General features: G+C 42.5%; 1 protein-coding gene across 9 annotated transcripts in view; it reads right to left on the minus strand.

Moving 5' to 3' along the window:
- The window catches only part of IKZF1 (IKAROS family zinc finger 1), a 103,133-nt gene that overhangs the window by 68,785 nt on the left and 14,989 nt on the right, over positions 1-19,359 (minus strand). For all 9 annotated transcript variants that reach the window (XM_073332720.2, XM_073332717.2, XM_073332716.2 and 6 more), the window contains exon 3: positions 12,063-12,176. In XM_073332720.2, coding sequence (XP_073188821.1) covers positions 12,063-12,176 — 114 coding nt within the window. The remainder of the gene's footprint in view (positions 1-12,062; positions 12,177-19,359) is intronic.

Raw genomic sequence — 19,359 nt, forward strand, 5'->3', positions numbered from 1 at the left:
CTCTGAAAAGACTCTGTCATGTGGGCAGACTGAAAATTTGTTTACAAGCTGTTCCACTTTGCATTTAGCTGTGACACTCAGAGTACCTTACCCAGAACTGAAGAGCTCTCTGCGACTCAAAAGCTTGTCTCTCTCACCAACAGAAGTTGGTCCAATAAAAGATATGACCTCACCCATCTTGTCTTTACAAAAAAGAGACTGTTCCGTGTGAACGAAACAGGCTTAGTGATATTCCTTGGCTGGCAATGCTCATTTCAGTGCTAATGAAGACTTTCTGCTTTAACATCAACTACTGATGCCACTTGCAAACACTGAAACATATATTTACCACAGGAATTACATGCATATAACCCAGTTCACACCACACTAAAATGCAAATGTAACTTGAAAGGGAAAGGACCAGCCTTTCACTCCCCAAAATTGTGCCAGGATTCAAAATTAAGACACAGATCTCCTGGCTTAAACAAAACAACAAGAAGAAGCAAACATTTATAAGTCTGGAAGTTCACATCCATCCAAGTGGGGATGTTTGCTGCTCACAGCCTGTTGTAAATACAGGATGATTTTAAGTGATGAAATATGGACAATATTTTTTCTTTTTTTATAAATTGCAACACATGCTGAAAGCATCTCCAAATTCACTTAAAGCACACCTTTCATTTCCCTAGAAATTTCTGTTAGGTTATTAAATTCTAATTTCTGTTAAAGCTCCTTTTCAAATAAATAAATAAAAAGAAAGGCTCATCTCCTTTCACATAATAGTCCAGAGCAAACAAGGTTACTGAAAACTTTGTAAGAGCAACTTCCTCAAAAGATATATTTTCCAGGGCAGAAAATAGGGTAGAAAATTTGGCTTACAATTTAAGTTCTACTTACACGTTTTAGTGAGTACATGAGTCTCTTCTGCTTTTAAAATTCTCTGGTAGCTCACTTTAGAGAGTGGAAGAAAAATTCTGACTAAACTGGGGTGGAGGGGAGCGCAGGAGAGGAGCAAAAGTGACAGTTGGCAACCAAAATTTGGATTTATTTAAACATCTCTCTGCTCAGTAGGAAATTAATGGCAAATTAGCTGTCTGCTTTATAGACAGAATTGTCTACACGTCCAGGGTAACATTTTCAAAAGTTCCTAAGACCTAGATCCTCAAAGGTATTTAGGTGCCTCGCTCTCAGTGATTCCAATGGGAGTTAGATGCCTAAATACCTTTGAGAATCTGGGCCCGCGTGACTTAGGAGCCTATGTCCCATTTTCAAAAATGATATAGTTAGGCACCTCAAGCTCATCGACTTCAACAGGAGTTAGACCACTAGGCACTTCTGAATATCCCACGAGGCATCTTTAGGCATCAAAATACCTTCAAAATGGTGTCCTAAGTCACTTTTGAAAATGTTATCCCTAATCTAAAAATGTAAATGAAACAAGGAAATAGCAGCAAACTGGAAAAAAAAACCACTGAGTACTACCCTGATATTTAGTTTTCCCACATTCATCTTTACAACATAAAATTCCGTCTTTGTGGGTAGGAGTGGCAGGGGGAAGCCTGTAATGTTAGGTAGCGCATGTGCAGCTTTTTACTGCCTGCTTCTTCTTCTTCTATCTTATGCATTCCAGAGTGTATATAACTGAGGTCAGAGCTGGACTTTCTACAAGTTGTTTCCTGAAGCCATGACTCTGGTGAACAGGTTCCTTTTAGCTCACAAGTCAGCTGCCTGTTCTCTTCACACTATCTCTATAACTAAAAGTCTCATTGGTTTGCAATGAAAAGAGCAAAAAGTGTGCTGCTAGGAATTCAACCTTCTGCATTCAGTGCACAATTTCCCTACAGGGATCCATCTTGATTAGGGTTGGAGAGGACTTCAATTAACAGAACTGGAAAGATCCAGGGACACATTTCTGTCCCACTGAACTCAGCGAGCTTTTGTTATGGACTTTATGGGATCAAGAATTTAGAAAAGGAAACCGGAATAAATAAATGAGCTTTTCTTTTTCCCCTTCTTGATCAGAGATTTAACGCCTGCCTACATTGGGGAAATTTGCAGCTACCCTGACATGGTGCACTGGTGCAAACCACTAATGGAGACACACTGCCCTGGAGCAACTTATTGTAATCCTGGTGCAAGTGCAAGCTCCATTTTGCTTTGGTGTAGCACATCTATATTAGTGGTTTGCATCAATACAACTACATCAGTGCCAATGCCCCTGATGTACACAAGCACTAAAGGTCAGAGTTTCAAAGGTATTTAGGCCCCTAAAGATGCAGATAAACACCTAGGGGGAGTCTCAAAAGCAATGGTGCTTACATGTCTAGGCACTTTTGAAAATCCCACCAGGCACCTATCCAAACTTTTAGGGGCCTGCATACCTTTGAAAATCTGGCGCTAAGTTATGCAGTGCAACTTTAGCCCAAGTTACACATGTGTGGCAAGAGGATAATATGCTATTAGAAAAAGCAGAGTGAGCAGTTAGCTCCAAAGCTCAGGCAACAGTTGCTCTTTGCATTACGGCTTACACCAATCATCTTCTTGCTTTGGCTACAACCCTACAGCATGCTCATGTTTAGTCAGAACTTGCACATGTGACAGAGCGAGTCTGAGCCAAACAGTAAACAACAAATAATAAATATAAAAATGTGTGGACCTGCGACCCATTCAAGCTCTCTATACACAGTCATTCCCTTAAAATAACCTGAGGTTTAGCAAGCTACTGTCACAAAGGTCCTCCCCAATCTAAAATCTGCTCCCCCACATCCAGCAAAAGCCCAACTTGTCTGAGCTCTGCTGCAGCCATGGCTGAGATCCTGCTAGATAATTTTAACTCCCCAGCTAGAATGGAGCTTATCAGAGCAGAAGAGATGTACTTCACAGATTAAAAAACAACTTCCTTTAACCGTAGATTAGATCAGCAGGCTCAGTATCCGTACTTAAAAGCCACATAGCTATGCACGCTGCTTGTCTCCAGTTTTGCCAAAGCTCACTGCTTGCTTAGGTCTTGTCTACACTACAAAGTTTTGTTGTCAAAAATTATGCTGCTTTAATTAAAGTGCTTTAATTAAAACAGCTGTTGCCTGTCCACACGAGGTCCTTGTGGTGGCAGAGTGCATCCACACTAGCAACTCTTGCATCCACACAGAGAGCAGTGCACTGTGGTAGCTATCCCACTGTGCAACTGGCCACAAGGCGATCTGGAAAGGGTTTGCAATGCCTCATGGTACAGGTACAGCGTCACATGATGCAGGTTTCTCAATCCCATCATTCCAGAGGCATCCTAGTAGATTATCAGCCCCTTTTTCAACTGAAGGGGGCAGGGAAGGGAGAGGAGAGTGGTGTGTCTGGGGCAGGGGAGACAGAAGGATGACTGGCCTATGCTGAGGTAGGGGGGAGGGGACCCCCCAAGTCAGCCCCCTGCTCTGCTCGGCACAGCAGTCTCTCCCAAAGCCGCCTCCTCTGCCTGCCTGCCTGCCTATAGTTCTGTGATTCCCTCCGAGTTCTCCCACAGCCTCCTCAACTGCGGGGCATCCTGTGCAGCTCTGTGAGCACTCCATGCATGAATGTCAAAGCAGCACAGCAATGGCTCCTGTCCCCCCTCCCCACCACCAGCCACTGTGTTCCTAGCGCAGGGCAGAACAGGAGCGTTCCACGTTAGTGATTTGCTCTTTGTTCCCCAAAGGGAGCAGCACACACAGCTGTCAGATACTTCCCGGAGCTTTGAAAGGGCAGGACGGGGCATGCCGGCAGGGCAGCAGAGATCAAAACAGTGAGCACAATGGTTCTGACAGGCATTGTGGGATACTGGTGGAAGCCAGTTATGTCGACAAAATGCACAGCAGTGTCTACACTGACACTTTGTTGCTTTAACTTGCTGCAAAAAGCTTTGCGCCTCTCGCTGAAGTGGTTTTATTTTACTGCCAAAAGTAGCTTTGCAGTGCGTACACCTCCCCTGTTTTGCCGACAATACTTTGTAGTGTAGGCAAGGCCTTACTTTCAACTGTGAAAAAATAACACTTGGACAGTTTAGTTTCTTCCCTGGCATAGCAAGTGACATTTACTAATGGACGTTTGCACAGCCCTCAGCAATGCTCTGGTACCCTTAAAATGGCATCAGTTCTACAAATTACACAACTTGGGTGAAAAAAGAAAAAAATACCATTCCCACCCAGAATGTTGTCATGTTTTGGGTAAAGAAGCCATTCCTCCACTTAAAGGATAAAGCATGAAAAAGCTGCTTGTAGAATATAACATCCACTGCCCCAAAGTATTATCCTATTTTTAGAAGTTATCCTAAATATGCATATTTAGGATAACTTCTGGGCTCAAGGAAGTCCTTGAAGTCAAGTGGTTATACCCAACAGCAGAATTTGACACAGGTTTTATGGTGGGTTCCAGGCTTACCTTCCACAGTGCCCTTTGTTAAAGTATTTTATGATAGGAGTAAGGCAGTGACCTGTATGATTACACTACCTAACATTTACCAATATAAATTATTCTTGCAACTTTGTTTTGAGAAGTTATCATGCCATTATTTGCAGCAGGCCTTTGAAATGCGGCAGGGACATAATTCTGGATTCAGGGAAATATCTTTCACGGGCCTCATGGAAATCTGTACCTATTTGTCTGCATTTATAAGCTAGTGAAAATAACCGTCACCTGTCTGTGTTGCACAGCTTGTTTTCAGCAGCATGGCAAAATCCTTCTATTTTCCATTAGCCCTCCACATCCATCACCTTAGTGCCTCACTCCAGCAATCCATATAAATATATGTGTAGTGCACGGACTCATTCTATCTAATGGGCAAATAGAATTTTTGCCAGGCTGATGTATAAACGATACATCACATATACCCCCCCACACCCCACATCTGTGGTAATGATATTTGTGTAATTTATCATGCACCTTTAAGAGTCCTTTTTGCACTCTGCCCACTAACCCATCTCCACCCTATTTACTCTAATATACAAAAACCCTGAGCTGTTTCATTCAGCCATATTTTTAAAAAGAACAACCTCTACAAAAATACTTTCCTCTCTACTTTCCTCTCAAATGTGGAATTTCCCACAAAATCATACTGGCCAGGGTCCAACTGCAGGCAATATTCAGAGCTGCACCAGTGACAGTTTTAAGGTCCAGTATCTCATGACTCCTTCAATGGAAGCTTTAGCCCATATGAGAGGGGAGATTCCCAGCTTCCCTATTTTAAAAAGTTTCTAAAACATATTGGTTGTAATTTTTTTTTCACTCCGTCAGAAACCTCTTCAGCTGGATTTATGATACAGCAGAAATCTGGCTTTATTCTGGAGGTTTAATAGAGAACTTCCAATACAAACATGCAAGTCTTCCCCAAACATTTCTAAAGTAGTTTTCTGTTACATCTTTGGTGCCTACAGAACACACAAGGTTTTACCAGCACTTATTCGGGATGATTCACACAACTCCCTCAGCACTTTGCCAGTCATGTGAGCAACATGGACATCCCAAACTGATGAAAGTGAACTCTTTAAGCCACACTCCAGCTTTACATTCACTCTCTCTTGCTCTCTCTGAGCTCTTACACACACAAGTATTTTATTATACATACACAGCACACACCCTTGTTGGCCACCAAGTGGATGAGACAGATTGGGTGACCGTAAAGAGTTTAGTTCTGTTGCTCTCCTAAATGCTTAATAGTTTTGGGCCCACAGTTCCACTGTCAAAATAGCAATTAACTGTACAGAGTAATATGGACTTATTGCAACCAATTGGACTGTGTTTTGCAATTTAGGGTGGTGCACTTCCCCTTTTGTTTTCCTGCCTTGTCTCCCTCTTTTTTAGCAGCCTTCTCTCACTTTTTCTCTGCCTGCACTCACCCAGTTGTGAGTTGCCACAGAACTATTTTAATGTTGAGCTGTAGTAGCTGGAACCTTCAGACACCTGTGTACCCTGGTATCCTCTTTGCCAGGTGCTAGAGTGCTTTAGGAGAAATAAAAGACCGTGGTATCCAGGAGTGAGAATCCTGGTATGCACCAGATCTAAGAAGGCAGTAATAAAAGTCACATCTCCTCTGAATCGCCAAGGCACCTGGAATAAAGGATGCTAGGGATGTGTCAGAGTCCCAGCAGTGCCAGGTGCTGAGGTTCAGTAACTAAGCAGGCTCCTACTGCAAATTAGGTCTGTGGGAGGGAGGTAACAGCCATTTACCAAACACAAATTAGAGGAGAGAGGAATAGCTATTGCTCTCCCCTTCCCCTTCACCCACCCCGCTATTATTTTTTAAATGAGTTGAGAAAACTGACTGGAGTTTTTAGTTTACAGTAAAAGCCATCATGCCTTGGGTTAAAAGAGTAACCCCCCACCCCCGCCCTCTAAAACCTGTGACTTTGGGCATTTTACCTCACAGTCTGTCCACATTTTAACCTGTGGGGAGGAGTTTTCCCCACTTCCTCTGGGGAGGAGGAATGGTCTTATGGTCTATAAATTCCAAGCCCATAGCAATCACCTGCTACTGAGCTGGTGGCCACTTTTACCTTTTGTTTACAAAGCCACTGGTTCTCTTCACTGCCCCCATTCAATTCTGAAATGAATATTTAAAGCAGCTGCTGTGAGTAAGCAATATGGATACCCACCTTTAGTTGGCAGCTACAGTTTCAGAAAATTAGTGAGCCCTGGGCCCACAATTTCTTTTCTGAGGCCTCATCTAAGCTTGGAATTTGCCTCCTATTTCAGCCATCAGTGGCCAGCCATTGATGTAGGTACACTTATGTAAACTCTAATGTAAGCAAAGGAAGCTTCTATTTGCACTGGTGGAAATGAAGATAAGTTACACCAGTGAAAATGGGGGCTTTACTGGTCTATTCTAAGGATCTGCACATCAGTGGCGGGCCACAGATGGCTCAAATCAGGGCAAATTCCCAGGGCAGAGAAGATCTTAAACTGTAACTGCCTATCAAATGCAAGGAGCTCAACAGTGACGATTCACAGCAGCTGCTCTAAATGTTTATTACAAAACTTGAATGAGGGCAGTGGGAATGGGGACCGAATATTGCAGGTCAGCTTTTTAATTAACAGTTAAACATGGGAAATAGGACTATGCATCTATGCAAGGTTATAATGCACTTATCACCAAAGGGTGGGATTTTCAGAAGTGCCGAAGGCCCAGATCCTCAAACTTCCATTGAAGTTAGGAGCCTAAATATCTTTGAGAAGCTGGGCCTTATGTGACTTAACACAAGTCAGTGGCTTTCTGTGGGACTTGTGCTCCTAAGTCACTTAGGCACTTTTGAAAATCTCACTTGTGGTTTCTAGGAGTAAAGATCCTGAAACTCAGAGTAGGAGGGTCTGGGTGAGCAGAGCAAAAGGAAAAGAGAAACGGTTATAGGTGCCAGATCAGAACAAGAAAGAAATCTAGGGTGGAGAAGGAAGAAGGAGGTTTGGTAGACAAGGCAGCAGAAGTAGAGGTTGAAGGAGGAAGCTATTCAACCTCACAATGATCCAGGAGTTAGATGGTAAAGAAGTTGACAAGCTGATCAGGGAAATAAATGACTTAAATTATGTCCCCTGACCCTCTTTATTGGTGCTTTGCTCTGCTGGTTTAGAGTATTCTCAGAAGCCAGTGATGAGTTTACTTCTGCACAGAATATTTTCAAAGCTGCCTATCGTTTTCAGAGACAGAGATTTTGGTTGTCTCCATTTTTGAGTGTTCATCTAGAGGCACGTTAAAAGAGGCCTGATTTTTTTTAACAACTGCTGAGCACTAACACCTTGAAATCTGGGTCCCTTAAGCTGATTCAAGTTGGACATACAAAAACCGACACACCCCAAAATCACCAGTCACTAAAGAAAATCTTGGCTGGTGAATTTTGTTCTGTTACTCAAGGAATCAACTGTACCTTCACTTCTCTGAGAGATGGTGGCATATTAACAAGAATGTATTGTGTATACGTGTGAAAGCACCTGCACAGTGTTCACCAAAGGAAAGAAGAGCTTATGTGGGGCATTTTGCAGGCACTTAGGGTCATGTTTGTTGATCTATTGTTCTTTCTCCCCAGTCTTGTAACCACCTGCTACCATTCACACATGTGCACGGGACAGGCTAGTAAGCATTGGCCAATCTATGCAGCGAGCACTTCCTGTCAAGGGAAAAGAGTTTCAGTATGTTCCCTTTTTAGCAGGTCTGCAGCATAAGGTTCAACGCTCAGGTTACCATAGGAGGAGGTGGGAGAGGAGATTTTCAAAGGCACAAAGGGGAGTTAAGTGCCTATCTTTCTGTCTAAAATAACTTATGTTCCCTGATCTTTTGACCTTTAAAATGCTAAATGGATTAATAAAGGTAACTAACGTTCTGAGCATGAGGTTAGACGTTTCGTTCAGTGCAACTACAAATCTGACTAAGCAAACAGTCCATTTGGAACATTTCAACCTCAGGGGTATGTCATCCCTTCAAAATTTCTCATCTAATGTTACCAGTTCATGGTGGACAATAGTTACTCCTTCCATTTCACCAAATAGTAATTTCCAATGATATCTCCAGTTGGCTTACATTTCAGCTACCCTCCAGAGTCTAGCTGCTCTTCAGCACACACGCCCACAATTCTGGTTAACAGTAAATGCTACATGCATGCAGTAAGGAGAGAACTGATCTTCTAAGGGGTCATGGTACAAACATAACCACAGGCTGAAAGGCACTGGAATGCAGAGTATTGCCATTGCCTAAGGAACCAGATAGAACACTGGGAAAGTCTTTAGGATTAAAATGTGCCCGGCCATCTTTTTTCATCTGTATCTTGTGTAATTACCATGGGCCACATGCTCTCCCTCTGCTACAGCGCGTATAGAACTTGTGGGTCATTACAATAATCTGCTGTCCTCAACCATCTCCCCCTTTCCTCCAAACTGCCTTCCAAGGTTGTCTTGATATTTGACTTATGATCTCGGATAACACACAGAGAGGGGAAGAAACTGGAGTAGCAATGACTCCTTTCACGTGCAATGTAAGGAGTTTCTGCACTTCTATGCCACCATCACAGTGGTAACAGGTTCTACTCCTAGCTGTCTAGCAACTTATTTGGCCCAAACATTGTAGTATCTCTGCTATTGCATTCATTAAACCTTGACTGACATTAACCTTTTTCTGGATGGGGAGCCACCATATCAAACCAAAGGGCCTCTGGAGGCCATATTTCACTGACTATGTAAAATGCATGCTGCATGTCAAGCCTTGCTGATGGGAGATGAAAGTCAGGTATTTAACTCTGACAAAGATGGAATGATAAACAAAATGCCTGCCTGTTCAGCTGGAGGGACCCTGGAACATGCACTGATAAGTATTGTGAAAGCAGAATTAGATTCTCCCTTATTATGAATCCCATCTTCACTTTTTTTAAAAAAAAGGTAGCAAGCAGATGCATGTATTATACTCCAGACAGCACTAGGATTGTGTGGCATATGAGGTAGTTGTTATGAAATTGAGGCCTTTTAAACAGGATAATATAATTTTCGAAGAAAAACTATGGTTAGCTCCAGGAGAAGAGATTGTTAGAAAGGAGGAAAGCAAATCCAGCTCTGGGGTCTAGAGAAATAATGTAAGTGTTGGATTCAGTGGCTATAATGAATGGTGCCCAGAGAGCAGAGTATTGCAAATTGTCTTTATTGTTATATAGGGCAGAGCATCTCTTCCTTGCAAGAATGTAACCCCTGTCACCCAAGTAGCCATGGATAGAACATGAGGGTCTTTGAGCAGCTGTAGAAAGATATGCTGCAGTCAAGATGACGAAGACCCGTTTTACCACTGGGATCCTATGAGGACGAGAGATACATTTCATTGTACAGGGAAACCCAAGAACAATGTGTTTATTTTACAAAAACTCACTGTAGATACGTACTACTTTGCAGTCTCACCACAGGCGTGCTGAGAAGCCTATAGGAGAGTTGCACCAACAGCAAAGGTTGGTTTCAGCATGGCCCATTTTGCATAATCTGTGTGCGGTTAAATAAATTCGATGTAATCAAAATATTGGCTGTTTTAAAAGTTATCTATATTTACCAGTTATTTGATTAGGAGGTTTTAAATCAAGATTTGAATATGTGGTAATAGCAGGTTATTGTGGGGGAGTGATTCAGTTTACTGATCATGTTAACAAAGATATAAAGGGCAACATTTTCAAAAACAGGTGCCTAAAGTTAGATTCCTAAATTCACAAGTGGCCTGATTTTCAAAACTACTGAGTGTAACACTGACAGACCCCAGTCGTCGGCAGGCAGGATTGAACCTGGAACCTCTGGAGCTTAGTGCATGAACCTCTACTGCATGAGCTAAAAGCCATCTGCCTCTTTGCTAAGGCTGTAGAGCAGACTCATTAATCTCTCTCTAAGTGATCTCGGTGCCACTAGATGGGACAGAACACCACACCCAGGAAGAGTGTGGGTTACACTGAGCACCTGTACATTTTTTTTTCCTTTTTTAAATAGAGTCAGACCACTTATTTTGCCTAATTATGGCTTTAGGAGCCTAATTTTATGCTCCTACTTTTGAGAATATTTGCTTAAGCACTGAGCACAATGAAGACTCCCAAGGCAGTATTGGGCTGGCGGTTCTATTCATTGCTCCGCCACTGCCCTGCAGGGTCAGTTTGGGTGAGCCATTTCCCCTCTTTGTGACTCCTCTTCCCCCCGATCCTTCGTGTGTCTTCTCTGTTTAGAGTATAAACTCTTCAGAGCAGGGACTCTCTCAATCTTTTGTTTATACAGGCTCTCGCCCAATGGGTCCCCATCTCTACTGGGGCCTTTAATTGCTACCATAAAATAAACCCTTCTCCTGGCACCTCTGTTTATCCAAATATCAATGGAATTTTACTAACCCCCAGTGCCGGCAGACAGGCAAGAAGGGCATTTTAATATGTATTGCCTTTTCCTACCAAAAGGGACATTTCAGTCTTTCCTGGTATTAATCCCAGATTTGGAAGGCAGAGGAAACGTTGATTCTGTGGCTCTGTAAATTCCTTCTGAGTGGGCCACCTCAGTGTAGACAAGGAGCAGAACAGGCATATTTGAATATTTTACTCTACCAGAGTAGAGTGTGTCAAGCAGCAACAGACCCAATCCTGCACACTAGGCTGTGGGTAAATGATTCTGGGCTTGTCTACACACTGCATTAGTCCACAACAGACAGGTGTAAATTCTGGTGTGCACTATCGTGTTGCACACTAACTGTGGACTCTGTTGGCATGCACGAAAACTTCCCTAGTGCATGTTAACATAGCTCCATTTCCAACAATACTACATTAATGCACAGTGGAGGTCTTTTAGTGTGTGCCAGGAGGGTCCACATGGGCCAGTTAGTGCTTAACACACCAGTGCTCATTAGAATTCACACCCGTCTTCTGTGGATTAAAGGGCGAAGCAAACCCGCCCTTAGTCTAAGACGTATCAGCACTTTGCAAATCAGTTCTGGTTCATGATTAGCGGTAAGCTAATGGATTTGGCCATTTTGCAGATTACACAGGAAAGAGAAATTCAAGTGATTTTCAGGATATGCACAATAAAAACAGTAAGCATCATTGCAGAGCAATCTGTAAAAAGGTTGGACATACATAGCCAAAGACTTTGCAAGTTATGAGCAAACCATATGCCATAATGTGAAACGTCTGAAAAAATTCACCAAGCACAGAGCTAATGTGCTCATGGCCAAGCTAATGTTCAGATCAGAAAACTGAGTGTTCCACACGTTAACAAAATTGGAGTGAGCTTTATTTTGCTTTGGAACCACTTACTTCATAATCTATTACTGATCTCTACAGCAGAACAGTTTCCTATGCAGAATTAGAAGGGTTTCATCTCCTTGAGGGAGATGCATGTAACCAGTCATGCTTTAGAAACTAGACAAGTGGGAGGATCTTTCTAGTTCCTTTAGGATGACCTGGCCTGCAGACTGCATTCCCCTACATGATGGCTGGGTGGAAAGCACTGAACAACCTCATTGAATTACCATTACTAAAGGGGATGAAGACTTCCTAGTATACCAGTCAACTATACAATGTTTTGTTTAATACTATGGTGGGCTAATATTTCTAAACACAACAGACCAACCATCTTACCCAAAACTCTGTCATTCTTCTGCTGTCCTCCTGTACTGGTTGAAAGGTCTTCTGGTACAGGCATGGGCTCATCTGCATCATCTGGGACATCACTTATTGGAGGACTTTCCTTGCCTAGTCACAGAAGAATAAATAATAACGTAAGATTAATAATATTGGCTGGAATAGCTAAAATACTTTCCAGGGACCCTAGCCTGCTATCCTCCTGCATGAAAAGCTCCTCCTGCAGTGGGAGTTATATGCACGGAAGAACACCCTTGCTAGATGTACTTTACCCATAACACCAAGGGACTTCTTACTTTCTTCCCTGGATGCTACATAAAGAAAAGTAGATTTTTGCTCTGGTGCTAGCAACTACTAACAGCAAAACTATACTGACAAATTGTCTAAATGCTCTAAAAGGTCTCCTCACAAATGACTAGTATGCACAGCAGGGGTGGGCAAACTTTTTGGCCCGAGGGCCACACTGGGGTATGGAAATTGTATGGTGGGCCATGAATGCTCACGAAATTGGGGGTTGGGGTGCGGGATGGGGTGAGGGCTCCAGCTGGGGGTGCGGGCTCTGGGGTGGGGCCAGAAATGAGGAGTTCAGGGTACTGGGCGGGTTAGGGTGCGGGGGGGTGAGGGCTCTGGTGGGGGCTGAGGATGAGGGGTTTGGGGTGCAGGTGGGGGCTCCAGGCTGGGACTGAAGGGTTCAGAAGGTGGGAGGGGGATCAGGGCTGGGGCAGGGGGTCGGGGCACGGGGGGGGGGTGAGGGCTCTGGCTGGGCGTGCGAGCTCTGGGCTGAGATTGAGGGGTTCAGAAGGCGGGAGGGGGATCAGGGCTGTGGCAGGGGATTGGGGCATGGGGGAGGCTCAGGGGTGCAGGCTCCGGCCAGCACTTACCACAAGCAGCTCCCGGAAGCATGTCCCCCCCTCCAGCTTCATGGTGCAGCCAGGCAGCTCTGCGCGCTGCCCCATCCACAGGTGCCACCCCTGCAGCTCCCGTTGGCTGCGGTTCGTGGCCAATGGGAGCTGCGGAAGGGGCGGTGCCTGCAGACAGGGCAGCTCACAGAGCTGCCTGGCCACACCCCCGCGTACTACATAGGAGCCAGAGGGGGTCGAGTGAGGGGGGGAGGGTCATGCCGGCTGGAGTGTCGGAGCAGGACAAACTCCCAACCCCGCTCCTCGGCTGGAGCTGAGGGCTGGATTAAATAGCCTGATGGGACGGATATGGCTATAGTTTGCCCAGCCCGGTCTACAGCATGGCTTCACTCTTAGCCACACTTCTCACTGGCTGGCTCACAACACAGGCTTAAAAATGGCATGACGCTACAAGAAGCTTAGTTCTCTCAGCTCCCAGTGACTTCTGTTGCTCAGCGCCTTGCATGATTTGGCTTGCCAGTGCACTGCTGCCAGAATCAAGTACAACCCAACATGGTACTGCTTTGTGTTTTGTCATCTCTCGTTGGCAAAGTGAAACAAACCAATAGCTTGAATACAAGCTTTTTGCAGAATAAACAAATCAGGTTCCATAGCAATTTTTTAAAAAGGTAACATTTCAGTTCCAAACGCAAGACATTTCAGAAAATAATTCCACTCCTAATTACTGCATTATGACAGATGGGGAGGTTTCCTGTGTTAATTTTCATTCACTGTGGGTACAACCTTGTGTAGTACTATAGCATGCATTATCCTGCCAAGAGGCCCTCTTACAATGGCTTTAAACATTATGGGTCAAATTCAGGCCTGGTGTCACTCTACTGTAGCCAATGGAGTTATCTAGGAGATTAATTTAGACCACCATTATTAAAAGACAATTCTTTTATCAAACAATAAAAGAATGAGATAGACAATGGGCTGGATTCTGACCTCACTGATGTTGGAATAACACCACTAACTTTAACAGCTTTAATTACTGAGGTAATGAAGATCATCTACAAGTATCTGAAGATGGTGTAGAAAGGAAAGTGCTGCTAAGGACTTTGTGACTACATAACTAGGTATAAGGGGATTAAATTTAGAAGGGGAAAAAAAAGAAGTTGACTTAATTTCTTAATGATGAATTTATCAGATTGTAAAACAGTCTCCCAAGGGAAGCACCAGGAGCAGCATCAGATGAGTCATTTAAAACTACAGTGGACAAAGAACTTCAGGATAAACTGTGGGGACTAATCCCTGCACTGGCAGAAGGACAGACTATATCAGTTAAAATTTCTTTCACATCTCTAACTTCTATGGTATTTCCGTAAAGAGACAAATAATACTGACTAGATGTGGATGCCCAGCTGAAGATGGGTTGGGTAAGGGAAAGGAAGGAGCATGAACTCAGAGCAAAAAAGAACAAAGCAGGAAGTAAGCTGATTAAAATGTTTCGATTGTTATTTGCTCAGCTCCTTTGTGAAGTTAGCCCTGTAATTTCCTTGACTTTACAGGCTTTAAGGAACTTAAGAACTGCTAACAACTTTTTCACTGCAAGTCACAACTTGCCAAGCTGAGCTGCATCTTACGGAGAGGAGGCAGAGAGTGGGGTAATACGGCTTAAACATTTGAGCTATTTAAAAAAAAAAAAGGCAGAAGAAGAAGAAATTTAACTCATGGGTGAGGGTCATTCCCAATCAGAACCGGTTTCCCTAATCGTAGATTTTCCTTCGCAAAACGTATATATATATATATCTTACTATATGTTCCATTCTATGCATCCGATGAAGTGGGCTGTAGCCCACAAAAGCTTATGCTCTAATAAATTTGTTAGTCTCTAAGGTGCCACAAGTACTCCTGTTCTTTTTTTAAAATTTTGTATATCAAAAGCCACTTGCAAGTTTCAAGGCCCTATTGTGCTCTCCATTACACCAGTTAAAGCCCACATACATACTCTAGATTTGGGAGAAGAGTGATCATAAAAAGCATCTGGCTTGTGTTTCTAAAGACCAGTTTAAATAGCTAACTGTAGACCACATGGAATAGCAAGCATAAAATCAGAACTTCATTCCTCCCCAAAGTTAAGCATCCTACCACCACATCTTTAAAGGAATCTTTTTGGGATTCAAAAAATAAAGTAAAATTAGAAGGTCAAGCACTTTGGCAGTTTACAGTAAATAACCAGGTTTGCCAGATGGATATGGATTACTGCTTGTTTAGTTTTACTAAAGAATGGGGCCAGACACCCAACTGGTGTAAATCAGTGGACCTCATTTACACAAGCTGAAGATCAAACACATGACTTTGTTTGAGGAAACTCTACTTTGCAAACTTTGCTTTAATAACTCTTGTCACAGAAGTTTGGGATTTCTTCCCACTGCACATGACAGCACAATCCTTGTATACAAAAAGACTGGGTAAAAATAATAGTTTTTAAATGGCTATGTATGATTTTTCTCTTGGATTCCAGATCATGATCTTCTTATTTCATGCCTTAACTACATCTAAATTGTTACACCCTGATAAATTCACTACTGCATGGCAATCTTACAGATTTGCAATCTCACTAAAATGTCTTGCAGATGAATTTAAAAATGGAAAAGGGGGGGGGGGAAGAAACAGTTCATTTAATTTCTTACAGGCATGTCCAGAATAACAACAGATGTAAGGGATGCAGTTGTAAAGCTCGTAGTGAGCACTGGGACCATTTGTTAAAATGTCACAAAATCATCGAAGTCCCACCCATTTACTTCATTCTTATACATAGTTTTGCTCAAAAGTGTGTGAAACACACACACACAGGGCAGTCTAGCATCTAGGTGTAAATTCTGTTTTTGAAAAAAACAGCCTTAAAACATGCCCTTGTTTATAAAAAGCTTTAGAGGGAAAGCACAGGACTTTTGGGAAATCTGAAGTCTATTCCTGGCTTTGCCACTGAGTCATTTGGTGACCTTGGGTAAGTCACTTAAGCCAAAAATTTTAAACTTGGATGCCTAAAATCAGGCACCCAAATCCATATTTAGAATTGTAGCATTAGGGCCCAACCCTGCAAGTTGTTTATTTTGCAGACTGAAGGTCCTCAAACTCTTTGTACTTCAGTTTCTCCATCTGTATCATGGGAATGATAGCACTGACTACCAAACAGGAGTTTTGGGAAGCTTACGGAACCAATCCAAGAATGTTCTGAGCATTTTTTACTCCCAGCGAAGCCAATGGGCACAGAGCTGGCTCAGCACCTCCACACAATTTTTTGACGCCTCAGAGGTTCAGGCCAGAAAGGTGCTTTAGAAGCACTCAGTATTATTAAAAGTAAAACAGTGAATGTCTTCTTTTAGAAATACTGGATCTTTACTTTTCTAGAAACTAATATTAGCTAAAGGCTTCTGAAGCTTTAGGGTTATTTTGAGTAGTAACTCTATGGTCACAAGTACTCTGTTTCTTTTTACACAGTAATGCAAGAAGAAAGAAATAAGATTGTCTTGACTGAAGACTAGAAACCTAATTCTCCTTTCACTTATGTCACTTTTTAACTGGTGTAAAGTCCCTGAGATTGATTAAATTACTCCCAATTTACACTGGTTTAAGAAAAGAATCAGACCCAGTGACTGGAGCTAAATGCAGCTAAGCTGATTTACACAAGCTGAGGCTCTAGCCTGCCATGTCAAAAGTAAAACCTTCTTCCCTGTTTTCTCATCAACTGGCAAAAGTGGAGAACTACAAATGGTGATTCCTTGGGGAGATCTTTGTGTGATAGTGGTGAAAACATTCACACTGGTTTTTCATTCTCCCTCAACTGTTAGACCCAATCTAGAACTAAAAAAAACAGCAGGATAAACACTGCTAGTTAAGTGAGATATTATCTGTGTTTTCTGATTCTTTTGTATGGGCACCGGATACTGTTTGGTTAAATGTATGTCAGCTCTCTCTTCATTTCAGAACTGCAACTGCTTGCCTCACGAAATGTCACTTTCAGGAGAGAAAAAAAGGGTGAACTCTGAGCTTATCAAAGAGCATTTTGGTTCCTTTAGGAGCTAGCAGTGACCGAATTCCAAGAAGCGGGAACATTTGTGTTGCAAACACAAAGGGCCTGACTCTGATCTCACTTATGCCCATTTTATGCGGTGTTGACCTGATTCTCCACTGATACACCTTGTGTCAGTTACAGCTATGCAAGTAAATGGCTTCCAAATGCTACCATTCTGATTTGACAGGGCTCTTACACCTACTTCACTCAGTATAAATAACTATACCAGGCGAAAGGCAGTGGTACATCTTGCCCATTGGCTCAGATTTTACAGTGGGGCTGAGGAGCACTAAGCACAGTGCAGGAGAAGAGTATCAAGGTAATTTACAGCTGCAGTTATGACCCCTCAGGCCGAGGGCCAAGCTTGTCCCCAACATATTACAGAAGACTTGCCCTGCAATTACGTCCCTGGAAGCATACCAATAGAGCATGATTCCCTTCATCCCATGCCTACTGGCCAGCAGAGCTAGCCAGCCTTATGGGAAGGAAATAAGAAACACCCCTTAAAGGGGTTTAAGCAGCATGCAACTGGTCCTGTGAGCTCCAAAGAGCATTCTGCCCCCCTGCTCCCAAGTTGCTCGTCATGGCAGGAAAACCAGGCCATGCTACTGTACACAGCATCACATACACAATAATATCAGATGGAAAAATAAGGTATTGAAATGATTTATTGAATCAGCAGTTGACCTATGGATGATGTCACCATCAACATCAGAATACTTTACTGTATTAATGAGGGCTCAGTCAAGAACCTGTAGGAATTAATCCACTAGTCTGTTGTTTTTGGAATAACGCGTGCACACACAGCTCAGATCACAAATGAAAGCAAGCGTAAGCTATTCTGTGGCCATTTGATCACATCACAAACACAACTAACTGTTCAGCAGAACAGTCTCTGCTCCGAGGGAGCCCAAGAGTAAAAAGATCAATGGGTCACTGGCACAGCAGAGTGGGGAGGTTTACGCAGGGCATTTGCTGTGGGCAGATTATATCAGGGAGCTAAAATTCACCTCAGAGTCCACTTTTTTTAAGAAAGGAAAATCACCTCCAAAGAATCTGACTTATTGTCACCTAGGGATGCTGCAGAAATACTAGAAGTGGTACCAATCCTTCAGCATTTGGAGAGCTGGAAGCACTTAGAAATACTACTGAGTTCCCTTCAAATCTTCCCCCTCAAGGAAAGAGGCAGACAGTGTCGCCTCCTAACCCAGGAGTCAAAGCAGCCTCCCGTCCCCTGGAGACCTAGCCTACCATACTGCTCCTCCTCACAGCAGCATACCTTGTATGGGGGTGATGCTGCCTCTGACCAACCATTGCAAGAGGGAGCAGATGTGGAGTTCAAGTTAATGCTATTTTAAGCACCATAACATTGGGTGTGGATATCCACTGGGACATGTGCTGCCATAGAGGCAGAGAAAGATGCAACTGTCTCCAACCCCCTGAAACCCAGCAGAGCCCAATCCCGATGAGGCACCCGTGTATGGGATTCTGCCCCACACACAATCACTGAATTTGAACACAACTAAAAGCTCTAGTTTAAACAGATCCTAATAATTTTGTCTGTATAAGGAATACAGGATCTGTGTTCCACTGATTTTCCTGTTGAGCAGTGTATGTGTCAAACTATACACAGATAGCAAGTTTTTAATTATTTCAATATGCAATAAAACTTTGAAGCTCAATATATTTAGTTATAATGTAAAAAATGATGATGATGATGATTTGGGGGAAATCAACAAACCCATACAGAATAGCTGAAAATTTTCTGTTGAAAAGTATGATGGAAAATGGGTTTGGGTTTTTTGTTTTGGTCAAAACAGAAAGTTCCATGGGACACATCCATTTTATTTTAAACTTATCAAGTTTTCATCTAAAAAAATTTAAAAAAAAAAAAAAGTTTTTTTTTTCCTGATGAAAACTCAAAAAGATTTCTAAAAACCTAAATTTATATATGTATAAATTTAGTTTTCTAGAAATCTTTTTGTATATATACACACACAAAATTTAGTTCTGCATATTATATATATATATATAAAAAATTTACTTTTTCATTTTTCCTTCAAAAATAGATGAAAATTATATTTACAGTTTTCATCTAATTTCTTGAATGAAAAAATGCCCTGACCAGTTCTATGGTCCAAGCCATTTTATGATCACATACAGCTGGTCTTTAGGTACTGATCCTCCAAAGACTTATGCACATGTTTAATTTTAACTGTGACAGTTGTCCGTTAAAGTGAACCACCTGCTTAAGTGTCTGCAGGATGGAGGCCTCAATGAACAAAGGTGGTCTGTTTTAGACAGCATACTAAGAGTGAAAACTGAAAGTCATTTGCCATTGCTGTTGTCAAATATTAATTACAGAACCTATGGA

The sequence above is a fragment of the Lepidochelys kempii genome, chromosome 2 (genome assembly GCF_965140285.1).
Source record: "Lepidochelys kempii isolate rLepKem1 chromosome 2, rLepKem1.hap1, whole genome shotgun sequence".
Lineage (NCBI taxonomy): Eukaryota > Metazoa > Chordata > Testudines > Cheloniidae > Lepidochelys > Lepidochelys kempii.